This window comes from Schistocerca piceifrons, chromosome 2, assembly GCF_021461385.2.
Source record: "Schistocerca piceifrons isolate TAMUIC-IGC-003096 chromosome 2, iqSchPice1.1, whole genome shotgun sequence".
Classification (NCBI taxonomy): Eukaryota; Metazoa; Arthropoda; class Insecta; order Orthoptera; family Acrididae; genus Schistocerca; species Schistocerca piceifrons.
The window spans coordinates 394,938,442-394,961,367 of record NC_060139.1 but is presented as its reverse complement, the minus strand read 5'-3'; the positions used below and the strand labels follow the sequence as shown (position 1 = coordinate 394,961,367).

Genomic DNA, 22,926 nt, shown 5'->3' with positions numbered 1-22,926 from the left:
TATACCATAGTATATAGATTTTCTATTTTGTATAGAATATTTTATGCCTCTTGGAAGATGTGATATGAATGGGAGGGTTTGTATTAAGCTTGAAAGTGGTGAGTGTTGTACATAAAAGCATGGTTTACAAGAGCAAATACACACACATCACACCTTTCAGACAACCCTCGCAAACAAGTGTGCCTGATTCTTCACCATTTGCCATTTCCATAGGGTTGCTAGTATTTCCTTTGGAGACCTCAAGGGTGAAGGTGGGAATGTCCATTCTGTAGGAGACGATTTCACACCAAACCTCCTCCAGCGTCTCACTTAAGTACATGCGAGGTAGGGATCCTGGGGAAGGGGGGTGGGAAGGGTTTCCTGTCTTTGGAGCTACCTTCTTTCTCTTCTTCAATCTTAGCAACAATTTCTATTTATTTCCTTTCTTACTTCTCATTTGAGGACCTATATATTTTTTCCCTCTTTCCATGTTCACCTACTTCTATCACAGTCCTTCCTAGTTTCTGTCGTTTCAAATAACCTACATCTTATCTTTTAATAAGAAGGCCAAAGAATCAGACTACACGAACACACATCCACATACACACAAGAAGACATTTAAACACAAACATTGAAATTATTTTGCAATATATATGAAACCAAAAATTGGTCTTGGTAGTCATCTAAGAAAAGTCAGTATAATACATACTCAGATAAAGTGACGAATTGTAGGGTAGTGGGACTCGAATAGCCTAAGTAAACATATTATCTATTGAAGAGTCTATACAGACATGGTATCTGCTGGAAGTATAGAAGTTGGTAAGTAGAGGAGCACTCTAGGGATTAGATGAAGTATTAAGAAATATATGCGAAGTGTAATGTAGATTTGTAACTTTACAAGACAATACTTAGTTATAGTACACATAGGAACATATGCTGGGGTAATGAACAATGAGGCCTGCTCAGACAGGATAAGGGGGGCTTACCTGGCATTTGCTAAGTATATGGGGCTGGTGTACCTACTTGGATATAGGACGACCTGTGGCTTGAAATAACAGGGAATGTTTTATAAAGGGGCATACCTACCAAAACAGAAAGAGGACGTGCTCTCATATGGTCAGCCCACAGGCAAGGTATAGATACTGATCCTAGGGGAAAGGGACAGTATCGTGAGAAAAGTTACATAATTTTGTAGGGATTATTCTGGAAAGTTTGAATTCTATGCACAATGAGCATTACATTTTATGTAAGTTCATGAGTGTCAAAAAGATCACTTTCATTTTGCCCAGAGTTCCTCCACACTACAACAGATAATGGAGCGTAGTACAGAGGATAGAAATAGAAAATTGAATACGCAAGTATCATGAATACCTGCAGTTTATGATTGGTAATAAGGAAAGTGTCCTCACAATTCTTAAATATTACAAAAGATTACTAAAAACACGGAAAAATGTTCAGGTCTTGATGTCAAGGTGAAATAAGAACAGAATAAAGGAACGCTCAGCTAAAGATTGTTCTAGAGAAAAGAAAAGATTGTTGTTGAAGTGAAAGATGTATGTAGAAACATGTATATGAAAAGTATATTTATTGTTATGATATGAAATGTTGTTGTGAGTGATGTTATTTACATAATGATTATGTATAAAATATCGCATGTCCGATCTGAAGGGGGGGGGGGGGGGGGATATTTAGTGTTTTGAGAATTTCTGCGTAAATCCTAGAATCACTTGGCTTTCCACTGTCTTGAACACACGATATTTTAGATGTGAGTGGGAGAAAGGAACCCTGTCTACTGCGCATCACCTGTCTGTGTGTGCAGGTTTGAAGTTTGTTGTACGAAGACGGTAGACACGGGAGTCGAATGGCACTGACAAGTACTTGTCGGTCAGTCCATGGAAGCAAACAGCAACACTGAGGAACTTCAGTGTTATTCTGTGCTGTTTTGTAACTGTGACTATTGCTAGTGAAAAAAGATTTTTAGTATCTTTTAACTTGAATTTGTTAGAGGTCAGACATGTGTATGATTCCTGTATAATAGAGTTATGGTTATCAAGCCAACTCTATTGTAAATGTAACTTAATTGTTTCTAATATGAGACAAAACGGGTGACTTACAAGAAGTCAATTGTTTACGTGAGAAGTGTGAATTTTGTCCTTTGGGGAAGTTCAAATATACCGATAATTGTTGAAAAGTATTCTTTGAATACCTCATTATTTCACAAAGAGAGAGAAAGTCTTACAGGTTCCTGTGACTAGCATCATTCTTCAGAGTAGTAGTTTGTAGAGATTCCAGAAGCTGGCTATCCAGCTGCGCATCCCCAAGTAAGTCAACTTGTGTAAGAGAAGTGGGGAGTTTGCACATACACTTCACAGACTCTTAGTTGTCAAAAATGTTAGAAGCAGATAGTGATGTGGGCTGGGTATATTCCCAGTAGGAGGGAACTTATAAAATGGGCATATTGCTGGGAATATTTCTTTGGCCCAGGAAGATTCCCAAAAACTGGGAGTTAATGAAAATTTTTAGATTTGGAATGTTTTAACACTTATACAGTTAAAGAACCTTAAAACTAGGCTAAGTAAATTCACACATTTTAATCCAAGATTTATCATTCTATACATTAATTTCCTTGCAAATTCCATGCAAAACATCATTTACCGTAATTCTGACAGAGAAAATAATTTAAAATATTCGTTAGGCCTACTATTTTTAGACAAGTTGAAACCCCACATTTCTGTGAACGAAACCTAAACTTACAAAATATTACTCTGGAGATGTAATTCTCAACCGGCCATTACCTGTAGTATTTTTTAATTTTTCCAGGCAGATGACAAGAGGTGTTTCACTTTCAGAATTCAAGGACTCCTCATTTCATGTGATGAATTATGATTTATAAATTTATTTTCTGAAATATAGCAATCACTTTCACTTTTAGAATTGTTAATTATTATTTTACCATGTTCTATGTCAATAAAATTACTTGTATTTTCAAGTAAATCATAAATTTCGACCACTTTACTCACACAATTTTTCCCCGAAATGTCATTTTCAATGACTAATGTTCACAAAATTTGCATGAGTTTAATTTAAACTTTATAGCTTAAAATACCTCTAATATCGACAGAAAACTTAACAAATTGAATAAACAAACTTCCCTGTGTATTTTAGTAACTTTAGTTACTAGAAGGCATAAAATATTATAAACTCAGTTTTTCTAAAGGTTCATTATCTCGACATTGGCGGTTCTAGGAAACATAAGTGTCATAAACGTCAATGATTGGCAGTTCTAGGGCTTATTCTTTGATACTTAAAACATTGAAAACCAAAAAATTTGTTTATTTTTAACAAGGAGGAGATTTAACCATATGTTGCTTTTTACTTATTAACAGTTTTTTTGAGCTATCTTGCTAATTAATCATAAATTCACAGGAATTTATGAATTTTGGGAATATTGCCAGCAATATTCCCATGGGAATATTTCCTCGATTTTAAATTTCTGGGAATTTTACAACACTAGACGCAGAGGGGATTAACTGGGGGTGCAGGCACAGGAACATTGACTCTGTTGCCTGTCTCTGTTCCTCTTCTGTAATGATTTCACTAGGCAGTGGTCTCTCGGTTAGCGATTGCATGCAGTTCCAGTTCGTGGTCAATCTGAGAGACATCAAAACTAGATCGAGCAAGAGACCACCTGTAAAAATTTTTAAAATATTATAAACATACAGCAAAAATATGCATCATCACTAGTTTTTAGTTAAAATATACAATAACCGGTGAAAAGGAGCCACATATGCAAATGCATATGCAACATGCAAATGCATATAAGCCAGTCTTCCATAGATTACATTTCTGTACACAAAAAAAATCAATTAACTGCATATAACAAAAGTTGAAGAAATCTGGTCCATTCTCTAATCAACAAAATCAGTGTTAACTTTATTAATTTGCTTGAAAATAGATATCATATGTTATGGACTATAAAACATTTTTTCTTTGAAAAATTTCCTCCAAAATTAAGGTGCACTTTATACTCAAAATTAATATAAAAATGTCCAATTTTTGATTTAAAATTCCTGCCAGTCTTAAAAATGCCTATATATTCAATGCCACGGGAAACCTATTTCTATTCAACTGGCAGCAACGGTGCACCAATGCGACGAATGTGAGTTATGGGGATTCACATGCTTGCTAACACTGTCTCCCTCCCACCCTGCCATCATAAACCGAGAACACTGTCTAGCCTATGATGCATCATTACAGTCTACAGTGCCAGTGAACTTGAACTTAAAGTGATTTATGTTATCAGTAACAGTACAGTATTATTATCAGTAGCTAGTTTCGAAATGGAAAAAAAATAAAAGGTATTCGTATGTTACAGGCTATAAACTGAAAGAAACAGCATCTGCAGAAGAACATGGAAACAGAGCAGCTGAGCAGCATTTTGGCCTCCCCATCAACAGAAAAAAACCAATCGCGATTGGTGGGCTAGTAAAGGAGACCTGAAAAAAAATGAAGAAGACTAAATATGTGAATAGAGGACTGAATGCAAAATGACCAAAACTAGAAGATGACATACTGAAATGGGTTCAAGGACACCATCATAATGGCATTGGAATTAATACAAAAATGATTCAAATACATGCCCGTAAGTTAGCGCTACAGTGGAACCTAACGGACTTAAGGGCAGAGTTGGTTGGTGCTAAAGTTTTATGAAGCATGCAGCCTCACACCAAAATACCCTAGAAAATGCCACAAGTGTATGAAAGAAAATATTATCTTTCCATTGCTTTATTATTTAACATCAAAAGAAAATTAGTGTGGAACTAGGACAAATAATGAATATGGATGAAACTCCTCCGACATTTGATTTGCCGAGTAACGGAACTGTTGCCATGAAAGGTACTAAAACTGTTACTATAAGCAAATGTGGAAATGAAAAAATATGCTACACTGTTGTCCTTCACGTTGTCATGACAGTACTAAACTTAATCAATGATCATTTTCAAGTGTGAAACAATGCCAAAACCTTCTGAAATACCACTATTCGGTGTTGCTCATGTACATGACATGGGTTGGATGGATGGGGCTGATATGAAAGTGTGGATTAACAGAGTATGTGAGAGAATGAAAGGTGCTTTACTGAAGAAGAGTTCTCTTCTTGTGTTTTAGTGGTGATTTGAAAAATTCTGTGAAAGAGAAACTGACAAAAGGAAATACAGAACTTGCTGTTATCCCTGGAGGACTTACTTCAAAACTGCAACCTCTTGATGCCTCAATAAATAAACAATTTAAAGTGCATATGAGACAGGAATGGAACACATAGGTGATTGATGAAACAAAAAAAGAATTATTGCCAAAGGGAGATTTAAAATGACCTACAATCAAACAAGTGTGTCAGTGGATAAAAGAACCAAGGTCTAAAGTGACAGAAGACATTATTGTTAAACTTTCAAGAAGTGTGGCATAAGTAACAGTCTCGATGGCAGTGAAGACCATCTTATATATAAGAGCACAACAATAACGATGAAGAGGATGACGAAGAAGAAGAAAGTTCATGTGATGATTTTCAGGAATTGTAATGGTCAGTTTGGTTTTATAAACAAAGAATTTTTTTAGTCTGGCTTTGCAATGCAATAATAAAAATGGTAAAAATGTTATTTTAAAAAAACTGCTTAAAATTAACGAATGTCTTATAGTCTGTAAAATACAGTATTTGTCACGCAGAATATAAGCTTCTCCACTGGTCAGTACTCACCTTCTCAATGTACAACTTCCAATACAAACAATTAAAACATATTAGACGAAAATACTCTGAGCCACCAGAAAAGCTGATTCCGCCTTTAAGGAGGCAAAAGAAATTGGTTAGGAGATATTTGACCAAGGAAGGGGCAGGGGAAGGGAGTAGGTCACTCAGACACCAGCATAGGAGGAATCTACATCTATCTTGTTTGAGGAGAAATTGAGGGAAAAGAAGGAAACAAAGATGTCAGAGAGGACATGAAGACAATACAGTACATTAGTAAGTACTGTGCATCTTCAGTCCAGAGATAATAACAGGAATATGGTATCCCTGTGAGCCATTGTTATGCAACATAGATGTTTAGTGCTGATTGCCACTCCTCCAGGCCACTGTAACCACCACTGTGGGAGATACAGGATAAGCAGAATGACCAGACGTCCGCAACGTATGTGCATTGTGTTTTCTGTCAGCTGCGTCTCCTGCAGATGCCATTGTGCCACGTGTCATCATCTTTGCCAGTAGAAGCATGAGACACTGCCCCAATTAGTGTTGCCATTGTCAGCACAATTTTTTCTTCCGTAGATGACATGAACGCCAATCACTGTGGCAGTATTCGCCCACCAGGCACTATAAAGGATGCTGTCCAGCCAAACCAGACAACAAGAGCCAGTTTGCATCTGGAGTCAATCTGAGTCAAATCCCGACCATCCATAGTCCCTCAATCAGAGCCCCCCCCCCCCCCCCCTCCCCACTCCCGCACAGTCCTTTGCACAAAGCACATCTAAGTCTTCATTTGGCATTTCGTTTGAGTTCTCCAGCCACCAACACCTTCACTTTGAGCCATTTTCCGAACCTTCACTCTGTGCCTCATCTGAGTTCTGCACACTGGCCAATGACGTCTTTGCTCCAAGCCGTGTCTGAATATTTGTTCATGCTTCATTTGAATTCTCCATACCAGCCGCCAATACCCTCATTCCGAGCCTCATCCCAAGTCTTCACTAAGCATCTCCTCTGAGTTCTCCACACTGTACTAGACATCGGTGTATCTGCAGCCTGTCTCTGCGAAACTCATCTTCACTCCCAGATTACACCAGCTGCATCCACAGTTCATCCAATAGAGCCCATCTCTCCGCATCACCCACAGCAGCCAAGCTACCTTGAACTGACTACGAGTTTTACCCACCCCGTGAACTACATTGATAGCTACTGCTCTCCGACAATTTGGCCACACTGATGTCGCCCTTGTCAGTACTGTCCCAATGCTACGTCAGTGACTATCAGTGGATTGGAACCAATTCATGTTGATTCAAGTATGACTGACTGTAATGTTTATTTGATTACTGGTTATTATTACTACTCGTAGCACATTAATTGGCATGGCTCTCTCAGCCATGACACAAAAAGGAAGAAAAGGAGTGAGAAGTAAAGATATATTAGAAGAAATGGAAAAGTTATATTAGTAATGCAAAAGAAGTATTTTAACACAGAAAGGTGGGGGGGGGGCGGGGGAGAGGAAGGGGGAGGGGGGGGGAGGGAGAGAGAGAGAGAGAGAGAGAGAGAGAGAGAGAGAGAGAGAGAGAGAGAGAGAGAGAAGAAAGGGGTAACAAAAATAATGGCAGAAAAAGGAAAAAAAGGAGTGAGAAGTAAAGGGGATATAATAGGTAACATAAAAATTACAATCACCAACAGCTACAGTGGGGAACCTGGGAGATATTGCTACAGGTGGTTAGCGACTACGTGCTGAAGAGTTTAGTGTTGGAACAGATATGCTTCTTGTAAGTAACTATAAAAGGTAGCATTTGCATGGAAGGGATGGTACCTGTCAAAGTGGAAATATCGCTATTTGTTGTTGCTTTGATGTAGACCAAAGTTGGGAAGCAATCTTAATGAGCTGCAAATCAACATACATAAAGATGGCTCTGCTTTTGGAGGAGGACCATGGGGGTACCCTCAGTATGGATTTGGAGTGCCCTACCTCCTTAATGAATTCCTCTGTTCTTCCTGAAGTAAGAACCTGCAGTTTTGAAAGCTGGAAGGGCTGTGGTCTTATGCGGTTTTCAAAAGTTATGTATTTTTTATGGACTTCTTTCAACTATTCTGGAAGTTGTATCTCCTAGATGTAAGTTCTGGGTGGTGCATCAGTCTTTTTGTGAATGGAAATTTCCTTTATACTGTCTCAGCAACAAAAGAAATGAAACTGCTACACCACACACACACACACACACACACACACACACACACAGTGGGGGGTGAGGGAAATAGATATATATATATATATATATATGATTGGATCAAGATTTTTTTGCAAACTTCATAACTGAAGCCCTATAAACCATCAACAGTATATTTCAACTTTTTGTTAAACATCCTTTAGACGAATAAAAATGAGACCCCAAAACTTAAGTTCTTAATTCTCTGTAAAATAAATCATAAACATTGTTTCAGTGATATTTTTATATGGGGAAGAAGAGGTGTTGGAGGTGGGTAGCAGCTGGTGTGCTGGTTAGGAATGCAGGAAGGAAGGGGTAGCTTATGATGTATGGGTGCTGGAGCCGATAGGTAATGGTGCAAAATGAAGGTGATTTAGAGAAGTGGGTTAGGAGGGGGGTTATAGTGCAGAGGAAGGGAAAATGTTGGGTGGAGGATGTGGGGACAGAGGGTTAATTGAGATCTCTGTTAACCAGTTTGAGCATAAGTCATAAAAAAGCATTCTGAAATTTACACAAGAGATCTCAACCTCTTCAGATAAGTGGACTATGGCATGAAAGCAACATAAATATAGTGCACAACAACCCTTCTGAAATTCTTTCTAATATGTGGAAATAAATGGAAAAGTATTTGCACATCACATGGAAAGAAAGAGAGTCATGTAGAAAAGAGGCAAAGAAATAAAGACTCAAATTGGACTGCAAACACAGAATATTTTCTGACTTTAAGCAATTCTCCTGAAGCAACAAGAGCATGTAAGACTGATTTAGATGCCGACAAAAAAGTGCAAAACATGTCAACTGATTACACACAGAAGATAGGGAGACAATGACTGTTAACATCCGTAGCATACCATAAGCTACACGTGTGTCCCAAGTGATGCTAAAGAACAGTCATTTTGAGATGGTCAAGTAATCATCGATCTTGATTGCTGATCTCCTGGCTAATTCTACATCATATATCACAGATATGATTCCAGGCTTCAACCTAGTTAGTGCAATGCAACATCGTGCATATGGCGTGTAACATGAAGTTGTTGTCAAGATAGGAGATCTATCAGAGAGCAATGTGTGCAAGCCACCAACCATTCCCTGGCCTCAAGATGTCCTGCCATACCCAGCAACATATGTGGGGGATTTTAATAGCCACCACCCTCTGTGGAAATATAGAACAGCTGATGGAAATGGTGAGGCTCTTACTAACTGGGCAGAGAGTAACAACCTGTTTTTAGTTTTTTGACCCAAAGGACCAAGGAACATTTAGATCAGCAGCTTGGAGAAAGGAATATAATCCAGATTTATGCTTTGTGACGACTGGCAATAACCATACACCACTAAGAGCTACAAGACATGTATTAAGAGACTTCCCTCATAGCCAACACCGCCCAGTCTTGATTGAAATTTGAATCAATATCCCACTAATAACAACCATACAACGCCCAAGGTGGAATTTCAGAAAGGCAAAGTGGGATATCTATGTGGAAAAATTGGATAAGTGCTCGGGATGGATTCACCCAACAGCGTGTAATTATGACAGACTCATACGCGCAGTTAAAAGTGCAGCGAAAGCTGCTGTCCCAAGGGGGTTCAGTAAACAATATGTACCAGGATGGGACAAGGAGTGTGAAAATAAGTATCAGAGACTACTTGGGAGTGGAGCCCCTGAAATTGCAGACGACCTGCTGCACAGCCTAAACAACACAGGCGAGAGAAATAGATTGAAACTGTTGATTCACTTGATTTCAAGACATCTAGTAGACAGGCCTGGTCTCTCCTCCGAAAACTAGGTGGAGCTAAAAAACTACATCATAACTCAACAGATATTTCTGCAAATAGGATTTCAGCTCACATACAGGCAACATCTAGAGCGCCAACGGACAAGAAACATACAAGAATAATACTCTGTGAATTTAGTATTCTTAAGAAAAACAGTACACCTTTGGACCAGTATTCCTCGAAATTTACCACCAATGAAGTCAGAGAAGTGCTGAAGAGTGTCAAAGTGGGAAAGGCACCTGGATTGGATGGAATACACCCAGAATTCCTTCTTCACTGTGGGAAATATGCCAAAAAATAGCTTGGAGAGTTTTACTCAAATGTAATGGCAACAGAGAACATATCACAAAAAATGAAGAACTCAAATATTGTCACACTGCTTAAACCAGGAAAACCAAGTGATCAGCCAAAGAGTTATAGGCCAATCACATTTCTCAGTGTCATATACAAGCTGCTCGAGAGACTCCTGTGTAACAGACTGAGCCCAAAAATACTGGAATCAATTGCTGACAAACAATCAGGATTTCGACCTAATAGAAGCTGCACTGATCAAGTACTTTACCTGACAACACATATAGAAGCAGGCTACTAGAAAAAGCAAAAAACATCAGTTGCATTCATAGACCTGAGCCCAGCCTACGACACTGTCTGGAGACAAGGCCTGTTGTACAAACTCATACATATAATCTCATGCAGCAATATCATCAGACTCATCAATAACATGATTGCCGGGAGAGCTTTTCAACTGATCACTGGAGAACAAATGAGCTCTACCAAACTTCTCAACAATGGGCCACCACAAGGCTCAGTCCTTGCTCCATTGCTCTTCAGTCTTTATACTTCTGACATCCCAAACACACAATATAGGAAGTTTGGCTATGCAGACATTTGGGCTATAGCTGTGCTACATGAATCATTCGAGGCTACTGAAGACACCTTGTGCTCCGATTTGAAGCTGCTGAGTGGCTATTTCTGCAAATAGAAACTGCAACCAAATCCGACTAAGACTGACATATCATGCTTCCATCTTTGCAACCACTCATCTTTCACGGGAAATGCCTTAGCCATAATAACTATCCCAAATATCTAGGAGTCATATTGGACAGAACGCTCTCTTACAAGGAGCACCTGACAAAGACTGCAGGTAAAACAAGGACAAGAAACAACATCATCCATAAACTGTGTGGCACCACATGGGGCTCCACAGCAAGCACACTCCGCACATCAGCAGTTGGGCTTGTCTACTCAGTGGCAGAATACAGCGCTCCTGTGTGGATTAACAGCCCGCATACAAGCAGGGCTGATCTGGTACTAAATGACACCATGCGCACAATCAGTGGCACAATAAAATCAACGCCCACTGCACGGCTGCCAACCCTGAGCCACATACCACCCCCAGAAATGTGGTGAAAACACTCTCTTCTCAGTGAGCTCAACAAGATAACTAATAACCCACAACTGCCCATACACAGCGACATAGCTGACTTGGAGTGCAGAAGACTTAGATCAAGAAGACCAGCATTACTCTCTGCTAAAGAGATGACGAACTCCAACTTTGGTGTCAACAATCTGTGGAAACAACACTGGCAAGAACACTGCCCACCAAAATGCCAAGTTTCATGACAGCTGAGAAACCACCTGGCTTCAACCAGTCGCGCAAAGTGTGGACAACTCTAAACCGCATACTTACTGGCCACGGAAGATGAGCTGATGCCCCCTACAAGTGAGGAATGATACCAACACCAAATTGTGACTGCGGCACTGAAAAACAAACAGTCTGACACATAGTGGAAAAATGCCCAGTTTGAGCCTAAAAGGGAACCTTTCCTCGCTGCAACAGAGGAGGCAACTGATTATATTAAATGTCTTGATGTCAATCTATAATTAACATATGAATAAAATATATAAGGATTGTGATGTATGCCATACAATAAATAAATAAAATAAATACATAGAAGGTAGAAGTAATCATGAAATTATCAGCATAGTTAAATGAGGTGTGAAGTTAATTCTGAATCTACAGTGAGTGCTGAAGAAATGTCACTATTAAACAGCAATACCTTTTCATGAGAACAAATGTTGTAGATAGGACTGAAATAAAAGAGCAAGATATATATCAATCAACAGAAGACTACTCAAGCTGAGAAATTAAAATGTTACCTTTTTCAGTTTCTCATCATGATTTACTTGAATGTTTATGTATTAGAACTACTACACTTCCTACAGTAACTTAAAAGCTCTGCTCATACAAAAACAAACAATAAACAACAAAATCTGTACTTTGACAGCTGTCACTCTGCCTACACTCAAACACTCTTGTTTTCTATAGCCTACTCAACTGTGGCAAGGGTATCTACTACACCACCGAATCCCTCAACACTTACACCAACAACCTATTCCACAATTTTCTCTCCCACACTATCCCACAGATCTCACTCACAAACAAATATGCCAGGTTGTATCCTCCTCTCACTTTCTGACTAGTACAACATTCCCCATCCAGAAAGGGAAAGAAAATGTATGTTTGCACCCAGAGAGATTGGTACAGGATGACCAAGAACAGAGGACTCTTAAATTTGATGAAGAGATACTCTAGCATTATTATTCAATGCCTGCAACCAGCACCAGAGCAATTTATTTTGTGTCATTCATCAGCTTGTTTGGAATGTCACAAAAGCAAACTGTTTACACCCTTATCATGCACAAAAGGACCAAGGCTTAAATAGATGATCCAAGGCGAATAAATTTTTATGTGTGGCTGTTAAGGCAGTGACCCAACAATGTGAATTCTGCCTAATTTATCCTGTTTAAGGAAGAGGCTACTTTTACTAGGGAAGCAGTATTTAATGTCCACAATCATCACCCCAATTAAATCAACATAAATGTGTTCAATTTCTGTAAGTGTAATTGTCAGTACTGTTGGAAGACATTCCTATTCACTTATGCCAAAGGATATTGTTCCAACCAGATGGTGCCCAGCTGCATTCCACTCTGGAAACTCTGGAAGACAGGCGACAAATCTATAAAGTATTCATGCATGTGTTAGTCAGGTGTGGTGGACTTTGAGAGTGGTCTCCCTAACTGCCCGGTTTAATACCACTGGACTTCTTTTGTGAGAGGCTTTACAAAAGACTACTTCAATCAGACACCAGTCAACAGCTCTGAACAGCTGGTCACAACAATTTTTGATGCTATGAGAATCATTTGTGACATTTCAGGAATTTTTGAAAGGGTTTTCCAACCATTTATTCAATGACATCAGCTTTAGTGTGATGCTGGAGGCAGAAATTTTAATCATTTGCTTTTAAATTTGTGTCAGAGATAAAAAGAATGATTAAAACTGAATATTGGTTTCCTTTTTCACCACTGTCTTAGTTGACACTTAATGATCTAAAGCACTGTTAGAATAAAAATTCATTAGCAAAAATAAAAATATAGGGCCCCCAGATTCATTATTAACAACATTACACTCTTCAGTAATACATGTTGACTATCTTACCCCTTTGCTGTCTCTGCAGTACAGCTTATTATCTTAACAAATTGATGGCATTAGAGTACTTTCAGGATAGTTGATTTAATAGTCACGGTTTAACTCATAAATAACACAGAAAATTCTGTTTAACATAACCAGCAATGAATAAGAATTTAAAGTTTGCCTAGCTTTGACTGTTCACCTGAAACAATTACCTTCAGCTAATTTACTTAGCAACTGAACTCTTTAGCACAACTAGTATTAATGGGACCAAGTTAGTTTAAATGCACACACTTCCATATACTCGTCACCGATTGGCTGTCATTTTATGGCTGAACTCCACAATGGCATATTTCTGACCTATGATTAAATGGAATATTTTGATCTCTTTAACATCCTCTACCGTGCTCTAAACTTATTATCAGATTGTAGGTCTCCACCCTGTATATTTATTAACTATTTACTGAATGTGTGTAAATTATCATTACTGATCTGTCTACAATATTGTACCCATATTGTAAACTGTATTTATTGTAATTTTTTGTATATAAATATCAGGTGAATCCTACTTCAATTCCTTTGTTTCACAGTTGTCAATACATAAAAATATCATGAGATTTTCAAAACTTCCCTCCAACTTTTGACATAAGTAGAATAATGAAATAAAACAGAACAAAAAGGTTTAACAGAATCCTTAGTATATTCTTTCTGTTGCTATTCTTCATGTATTCTCCTGACTTATTGAAACTTACAGGTTACACTACCAGAAAAAAGAACCATAAAACATTATTATTGTTATTATTATTATTATTATCATCGTCATCAAGTGTGGCAAGAAAATCATTCTCTAAAGCAGATTGGAAACAAACAAGACAAATGCAAACAGTAACTTACCAGAATGTTGATGTCAGCAGAGGAACTAATTGTAAGTGCCGACTGAACCATAACATCACGGTGTCCTCCACCCAGTGAAACAAAAGTGACATTCTTCAACTGATCATTCCTGTGTGTTCCCCAAAATACGTTGGTTTTACCAAAGTATGAAGATAAATGCCAGTCGACAGAGAGGACAGGAGATACATGTGGTGTTGCTAATGTCACTATCACTTTTACAAGTGATGTATTGAAATCAGGCAACATGAATAAGCCTCTTGCCACTACACCACCCTAAAAATACATTACAGTGAAAAACATTAACAAGTTACTGAAAGTTCTGTTTAATTTACACACTAATAAGCTACATAAAATTATTAAATATTATTATTATATTTATTAATTATTTAGCTACAAATATGCAAAGAAACAATTGTATATGTAGAGTAATAAATAAGAACAGGAACTGCTAAATACACTGGTGTGCAAAACTTAAGCATGAAAGTAACTTTCACATGATGTGTCACTGCCAAGTAACATATCTCAATGAAACTTGAACCATACATAAAAGAACTGCTGTATTGTAGTACAGAAGGCAATTCACAGAAATACACAATGAGATGAACAGAAAAGATATTTTTATTAAAAGACAATAATTTCATTTAAGTCACAGCAATTTATAGTGGACATTAGAAATGGCGCGACATGGTTCTAAACAGTGTGTTTGTTTACTACAGCAATGCATGCTCTGCAACATGCTTTCGTGGTGGCCACAAGGCTGGTAAGGAGTTTTCCAGTCTTTCACCAACACACTTAGCTTTTGGATGGTTGTTGATGCATTCAGATGAGTTAACAGAACTTCCCAATGCATCCTACACATGCTCGATGGGATTTATGTTGGGGGAGTGAGCAAGCCAGTCCATTTGCCAGATACCCTCTCATTCCAAGAGCTCACCCACCTGCACTGTTTGAGGTAGTTGCACACTATAATCCACAAAAATAAAGTCGGGCTGAATTCATCCCTGAAAAGACACACATGGGGATGAGTATGGTGTCCAAAAAGATTTGAAAATCAGTATGCACATGCAACATTATGCCTCCATGCACCATAACACCTGGGCCAAAAAAACAATCAGGTTCAACAACGTTCCTAGGTGCATTACATGTTCCACCTCTCACCATATGAGGGTACATCCACAGTCACTACTGTGAGTGAGAATCTGTTCTCATCCAAGATGTGCATACAACCCCACACATCATTGGTCCAGTTCCTATGCTCTTGACACCATCACAAACTGTGTCGCTGATGTGCGGGTGTCACTGAGACACAACATATGAGTCATCAGGCAATGCAGTAGCCGTGGCACTGTGGAGCATGAGACTGCGTGCCCTGCTGTTAAATGTGACTGTAATCGCACCCACTGTTTGACATGGGTCCCTTCTTGCCTACTGCACAATGTAGCTGTCTTCGGCTGCTGTCATTGACAATGGTTGACCACCTCCTTTCCTTCAGGCAGCAGTGCCTGTGATTCAGAACACTTCCCAGGCGTGTGAAATAACGCTGCTGGAAACAACAAAATCCTGGTCTATGGTCATCACACTTCATCATCCTCCTAGTTTCTGAATGACTCTTCCCTGTGAGAAGACATCCAAATATCGTCTCCAGACCATTCTGTAATGAAGAATAACGCTATAGTGTACCATAACTGCTTGCTGATTGACACACACAGTCTTCTTTTCCCATTCCTTCAACTACCTCATGTTGTTGGGCCAGCCCCCATTGTGCTATAGTCATGCTGACCTCACACCATGAGACATCCAGCTTTCTGTACACAAATGGGTGATCTCCAGCAATATGCTGCCACACTTTCATTCATTTGCACCAAGTTGCTAATACGTTAAGTTACTTCATCCATTTCATCCATAAGTGTTGCAGAGCTTTGTGTGTTTAATTTCATCAGGTAATTTGAATAGATATGCCAGAGAAATGGTACTATGTATATCAGAGAAAACAAATCTTGAATATTACATGGAAGTAACACGTGGAAATATAATTTCAAGTATTTTTTAATTAAAGATAACAATTTGGGCTCAAAAATTCCCATGATGTAAATAATGAGTATCACAATCTAGAAAAATTGTGATATCCATGATACTTAGTGGCTTCCAATATTGTCACATCTGTAGTTCTCTGGAGTAGCCTTAAATTATGCACTCTGACAAGTAGTATTCAATTCAGAGTATTTCATGCAAACTTGACCTGACCATTACAACAGTATGAACGGAAGTGAGAAAATACATCTTTGGTGTGCAATCAATGGCCTGCCTGTAACAATGCTCAAACTTTGTGCCAGCACTTGAGATGAAGCTCTGTTTAAAATTGCAATTTAGATGAGGTTGGTCTTATCTCATGATGATTTTGCACCTTATGGACAACTTAAAGGATTATGGTTCAATTATATATTTTCTATAAGTTTTTCCAGAAATACATTTCTGTAACACTATTATGGAAGATACGACAAACCAGATTTATGACAGTCTTGAACTTGCTCCATCTGAATGCTAATTCTGTGAAATGGCAACATTTGACATCAATAAAGCATTTTTACCTCCGATACAATGTTTAACACTGGCAAACAACAGCATAAATACAGACCCTTATTGTACATATGAGGCACTGAGCAGTGGACAGGTAGATCAAAAACATTTATGAGGTTTCAGACACTCTCCTCATTCAGAGATGACTAGTACAGCTACATTGTCCCAATGTACTAATGTTCAACTGGGTACACTGAGCTGCAGCACAGCACACTGAAAACATCTTTTTGAGCACATACAAAGTACTTGTAGAGGTGAACTGCCTGCCTCAGCACAGAGTCCTTCTATTAATACATAAACAAAATTTTCTAATAAATTACAATATCCCATAAACAAACAAATCTCAAAGCCTTCCAGAAATTACAAATCTTATACTCTGTGTTGAATGTCTCAAAATTTTAATACAATTTTCTTGCTAATTCTTTGCATTGTTATTTTGAAAAGCAGGCATGTCTGTGACAATGAAAGAGATGCACTTTGTGGACCTGCTAGTATAGCTCAATACACTACATGTTAGCTTGTGAGATGGTGTGGGAGGTGGGGAGAGGGGGTTGAGGCAAACCCTGATCAAATCCACAAGCCAAATTAATCAGCTCCAGTTGGCCAGCATAAGTGAGGTTTTTAGGCAGTTTTCCAAACTTGAACCAAATACTGATCCTGTTCTGCACCTTCTTCGCAGAAACACAATATTTAACTTAAAATATGAGCAACTCAAGAACAAGGTGTATGTGATTCACAAACAGAAAATTACATTGACAAGACAGGGCTCTATTTTCAAAATTAAAGTTCAAAAAAATAACTGCTACATCTGCTAATTGCCAAGTTCCTAGTATTACAGGACTCAGCTGCAAGAGACAGATTCTGAAGAAACAAAGTATTCAATACATGCTACTGGACAATGAGAGCTCATCATAAAGAAAAGTTTTGTCGAATGACCTCAAGCATTTGTTGCAGAACTGTTCATGTTCTCAAAATACGGTATGAGCCAACAGACAGAACAAGCAATACTCAGATTTTCTCATGATGATGATATTTGCAGAGAAGTACCTTAACTGTCAATCAGAAAATCCAAGGTAACTTTATCTAATATTTTTATTTATGGTACTGTCAGGTTGTTGTTGTTGTTGTTGTGGTCTTCAGTCCTGAGACTGGTTTGATGCAGCTCTCCATGCTACCCTATCCTGTGCAAGTTTCTTCATCTCCCAGTACCTACTGCAACCTACATCCTTCTGAATCTGCTTAGTGTATTCATCTCTTGGTCTCCCTCTACGATTTTTACCCTCCACACTGCCCTCCAATGCTAAATTTGTGATCCCTTGATGCCTCAGAACATGCCCTACCAACCGGTCCCTTCTTCTCGTCAAGTTGTGCCACAAACTCCTCTTCTCCCCAATTCTATTCAATACTTCCTCATTAGTTATGTGATCTACCCATCTAATCTTCAGCATTCTTCTGTAGCAGCACGTTTCGAAAGCTTCTATTCTCTTCATGTCCAAACTATTTATCATGTTTCACTTCCATACATGGCTACACTCCATACAAATACTTTCAGAAACGACTTCCTGACACTTAAATCTATACTCGATGTTAACAAATTTCTCTTCTTCAGAAACGCTTTCATTGCCATTGCCAGTCTACATTTTATATCCTCTCTACTTCGACCATCATCAGTTATTTTGCTCCCCAAATAACAAAAGTCCTTTACTACTTTAAGCACCTCATTTCCTAATCTAATGCCCTCAGCATCACCCGACTTAATTCGACTACATTCCATTACCCTCGTTTTGCTTTTGTTGGTATTCATCTTATATCCTCCTTTCAAGACACTGTCCATTCCGTTCAACTGCTCTTCCAAGTCCTTTGCTGTCTCTGACAGAATTACAATGTCATCGGCGAACCTCAAAGTTTTTATTTCTTCTCCATGGATTTTAATACCTACTCCAAATTTTTCTTTTGTTTCCTTTACTGCTTGCTCAATATAGAGATTGAATAACATCGGGGAGAGGCTACAACCCTGTCTTACTCCCTTCCCAACCACTGCTTCCCTTTCATACCCCTCGACTCTTATAACTGCCACCTGCTTTCTGTACAAATTGTAAATAGCCTTTCGCTCCCTGTATTTTACCCTTGCCACCTGTCAGGTAGCTCACCTTAAATGTGGATAATGGAAGTGCATAAAAAGATGGAAACTTAACAGTACAAATTACATATCAGTTATAGCCTTCTGGAGTCAAGTACATTTATCAAATATGTTGTAGCACCTACATGCTGCATGTTGTAACACTGCAGAGAGAATAATAAGAGAGAAACATTTTCACAAGCCACCCATTTGGAGCGTTCAGAGAACTTTTTAAATGTGCATCAACAAAATGGATCAATATCAGACTGAAGAAAATAAGGTAAGCCTATACAGCTGATAAAAGATGGATGAAATATGGTGATTCCAACGTAAGTCTTTGAGTGGATCTGCAACTAACCACAGCAGCTCCGGCCACATGGTGCATTGGACCGAAGAGAGACAATCTTTGCCTGTGTTTGTAACAGGAGAGAGATTGCATTGTGAAACTGGACAATGTCCAAAAGGATTGTTATGAACTTGCATAATACATAGGACTTTAAGTAGAATATTTATGTTCTTGAAATAAAGTATGTCTTTGGAACATTATACTTCTTTCATTTCAGCAGCTATATTTTTTAGATGATGTGCCTGATGTGAAGTTGGAAGTAGCACTGCAATGGCACTGGCATCAGCAGCATCTTGACAAATTAGACGAATCAGACTGGTTATTTCACAATTTTTAATGGAATATGTTATAGAATACTGAACTAAAGACCATAGTACAATGAAAACATGATGCAGCCATAAAATAAGAAAAAGGCCAGTCTCTTTGAAAGCCATCTTGACATTATAACTCATCATTAGCAAATAAAAGGAAAAGGCAATGAAGTGCATATATGCTGAGCTGGAAAATGTTTTATGTGCATGCACATCCCCCCTCCCTCTCACCACAACAATTATTACATGCAGATTATGTTATCAATCCTTGCAAGTGCATGTAAAATGCATCTGTAGGTGACAGTGCAGTACCGCCATTTTATATGAGTCAAGTGTACACTTGTGTTATGAATACGATTTTATGGCTGTACCAATTTGATGCAGGACATGTTGTCTCCCCTCACTGTGAATCTTGTCACTATAGGTGAAATTACGTGGAAGATGGGCTAAGTATAATATACTTGATAACTAAGCTTGTGGCTGGTTTACACAATGTACAGTCATATTTTGACAGGCCCTACTTCCCACCTCCAACCAAATAATTATTGTAATAGATTCTGTTAATTGTTCTACAATTTTGGCAGAGCTGCACAAAAAAAAAAAAATCAAGTGGCAGTAAGTTTTATAGCTGATGAGGGGAAATCAACATAGCCCACTGAATTATGGAGTTCTGCCTCGGATTGTGCCACGTAAGTGATACAAGGTAGTACTCATGATAAGGGCTGGCTGGCTGACTCATCGCCTATTATAATGTTTAGGTTCAGACTAAATATTTAGATATTTTAATTTTTCATTACTTTATGATACATTGCTTGATGTATTTTGACAAAGCCAACTGCATGATAAACGTGCTGAATGGCTAATAAATAAACATAGAGGAACATATAGATAATCGGGTTACATATGTTTCATAAATTAGGTCATACACAAGAACATGACTTGAATACAGGGAGGGTTTTTTTTTTCTTTTTTTACAAAAATACTCATTCAAATTAAAATGTTGCTGGAGTTCTGAATGTATGTGTGCACTATAATATGCAGTAATGAAGTTATCAGTTCTTCCTTTCTCCTTTCTTTCTGTGGCTAATAGTATAAGGTTTGATCCTTAACTCTATGCCATACAGGACTATTGTTCAAGCAAATAGTAGTATGCTTTCATGGTAATTATACACAGGTCATATTTTGTGGACTATTCCAAAACATTCAGATCAATGGGGGAAAAAAAAATTTAATAGCAACTACCTAACCAACCTGGCATCACCTGGGTATTTATTTTGCAAATTTGCTATTCAAAATGAGAATGAAAAATAAACTGTATTTGTACTGAAGTATAAAAAATTTATTTCCATAAATTTGTTAAAACGCCTTTGAAGTTACGAAACAGTTGTGAAAATAAAAGTGCATAATGTACAAATATAATGCTAGGGTATCCAACTAAGAAACACGATCCCGGACAGTTTCTGTACATTGTGCACAGGTACTTCACATGTCTACAATGTGATTTTGTGAACATCTTCGTGGCAACGCCTCTTCGTTAGTTCTATAGAGGCTATTGTTCTCACCTACACCCGTTTGTATTTCTCAGTTGAAAGCTGTCACGAGTGCTGCCAGGTGTCAGGGATTTCCTTAAGTTGAATTGACTGTAGGAGTGTCTTAGTAGTAAAGAACATCAATGATGCTGCATTTTTTCATGTATCTCAGTGTTTACGTGGCTTACAATGATACTATATTTATGTTGGTACACTCAGCAGCATATGTGAGTAGTGTCAGTGAAATATGTTGCAAATAGAGTTACCAGCAAAGAAGGGATAAATTTAAACACTATGCATGTCGCTACACGTTTTCACGCATCTCATTATTCATGACATCGTAGCTTTTGCACTATGATAGGTAGGTCGCTCTTACCCCCACAACAACTGTTGCTTCATGGTAAGGGATACATGTATCAAGTTTGGTTGAAATTGGCCCAATGGTTTAGGAGGAGATGTGGAGGGGGGAAAAAAACCCACAATGATCAGGTGTTTCAAAATCGATTATGTAAATAAAAAATAAAAATCTAAATTTTTGTAAGTGAATTTTATTTTGACCTCACAAATACTATGACAGTGCATTCCAACTAAGGATCCATCAGCTCCTGATGGCTCAAACAAATATAATACAAGTCTCTTTATTAATAGAAAAAGAAACAACCTTTTAAAACAGAATTAATAGAAGGAAGTAACTGCTGCACAAAAACAACTTATCTTGTATTAAAGAAAAATCCATAATGTGTGCTTACCATTGAATGTCCAACAAGTGCAACAGAATTTGGTTTTGACGGACTTCTCTCGTATAATGAAAGAATTCTCTTAATACTGATATGAAGGAATTCTGTTTGCTCTTGAAGGACCCCTCCAAACAATGCTGAATATTCTTCATTGAAATCCAATGAGAAATAATCAAAATGAAACCTTGAATGTGAGGAAATAGCTTTCCTGAGACTGACAGATGCCAATGAACGGACTGCAGGTGGGAAAAATAGTTATTAATAGACAGTACAGATATTCAACAATAATTACATATATTTAGCCACATATTACCAGAAATTGGAAGTAATCACAATTCATAACAATTGTAAATCATTACAAGTGCACAAGCCAAGTCTACACTCACTATGGTGAAGTATATTTTCTGTAGCACATCTAATTTTCAAAGTTATTCTCAAAGCTTCCTTTGAAAGGTATGGTCAACATCAAAATATTATATCATCTTTGTTTTTAGATATATTTTTCCCCACGTGGAATGTTTCCCTCTGTTATATTCAAAATATTATAGATTAGAGATGTACTGAATCTCAGTATTTCTTATCTGAAATGCATCTTCTTCCTCTCTCAATAAAAAACTTACAGACAGATAACATAATAAAAAGCCATTACTGCATATGCATTTCAAGTAAAATATCATTAGTGTATAGCTTGTCAGTAAGGTGATGGTGTGTTTTCCATATTGTACAGTAACCTTCAAATGATGTACATGATTCGTACTAAACACATACAAATTTTCCCATTTTTCAGTGAATGTAAATAACATTTTTCAAATATGTTTGAATAACTTAATGGAAATGCAGCCAGCCGATATTTCGACAGGCGTACACCCTGTCATTTTCAAGGCAAAATTTACTCTCTCTCTCTCTCTCTCTCTCTCTCTCTCTCTCTCTCTCTCTCGGACCTATCATCATCACCACAACCAAAGATGATCGATATCAAAAGTTATCGATAGTGAAAATTAATATGGTTACTCGCTAATTTAATTTCAACTGCTTCCTTACTAACATTATCCCAATATATGAAAGTGCATGCCAGAGTCTCTGTGTTGTTATATTCCATGAGATCACTGGAGCCAAGACAATATTCTGTAACAGTAGATTTGTTCAGATGTTGTAAGCGCATATGATGCTTATGCTAAGTTCACCAATCCTCCATGGTTCTGATAATGTGACCAATGTACGATGTGCCTCAACTGCAAGGAA

General features: G+C 37.9%; 1 protein-coding gene across 2 annotated transcripts in view; it reads right to left on the bottom strand.

The window, feature by feature from the left end:
• The window catches only part of LOC124776214 (GPI inositol-deacylase), a 180,503-nt gene that overhangs the window by 129,984 nt on the left and 27,593 nt on the right, over nucleotides 1-22,926 (bottom strand). For both annotated transcript variants that reach the window (XM_047251065.1, XM_047251066.1), the window contains exons 3-4: nucleotides 21,697-21,920; nucleotides 14,066-14,338 (exon numbers count right to left, since the gene is read on the bottom strand). In XM_047251065.1, the coding sequence (XP_047107021.1) occupies nucleotides 14,066-14,338; nucleotides 21,697-21,920 (497 nt within the window). The remainder of the gene's footprint in view (nucleotides 1-14,065; nucleotides 14,339-21,696; nucleotides 21,921-22,926) is intronic.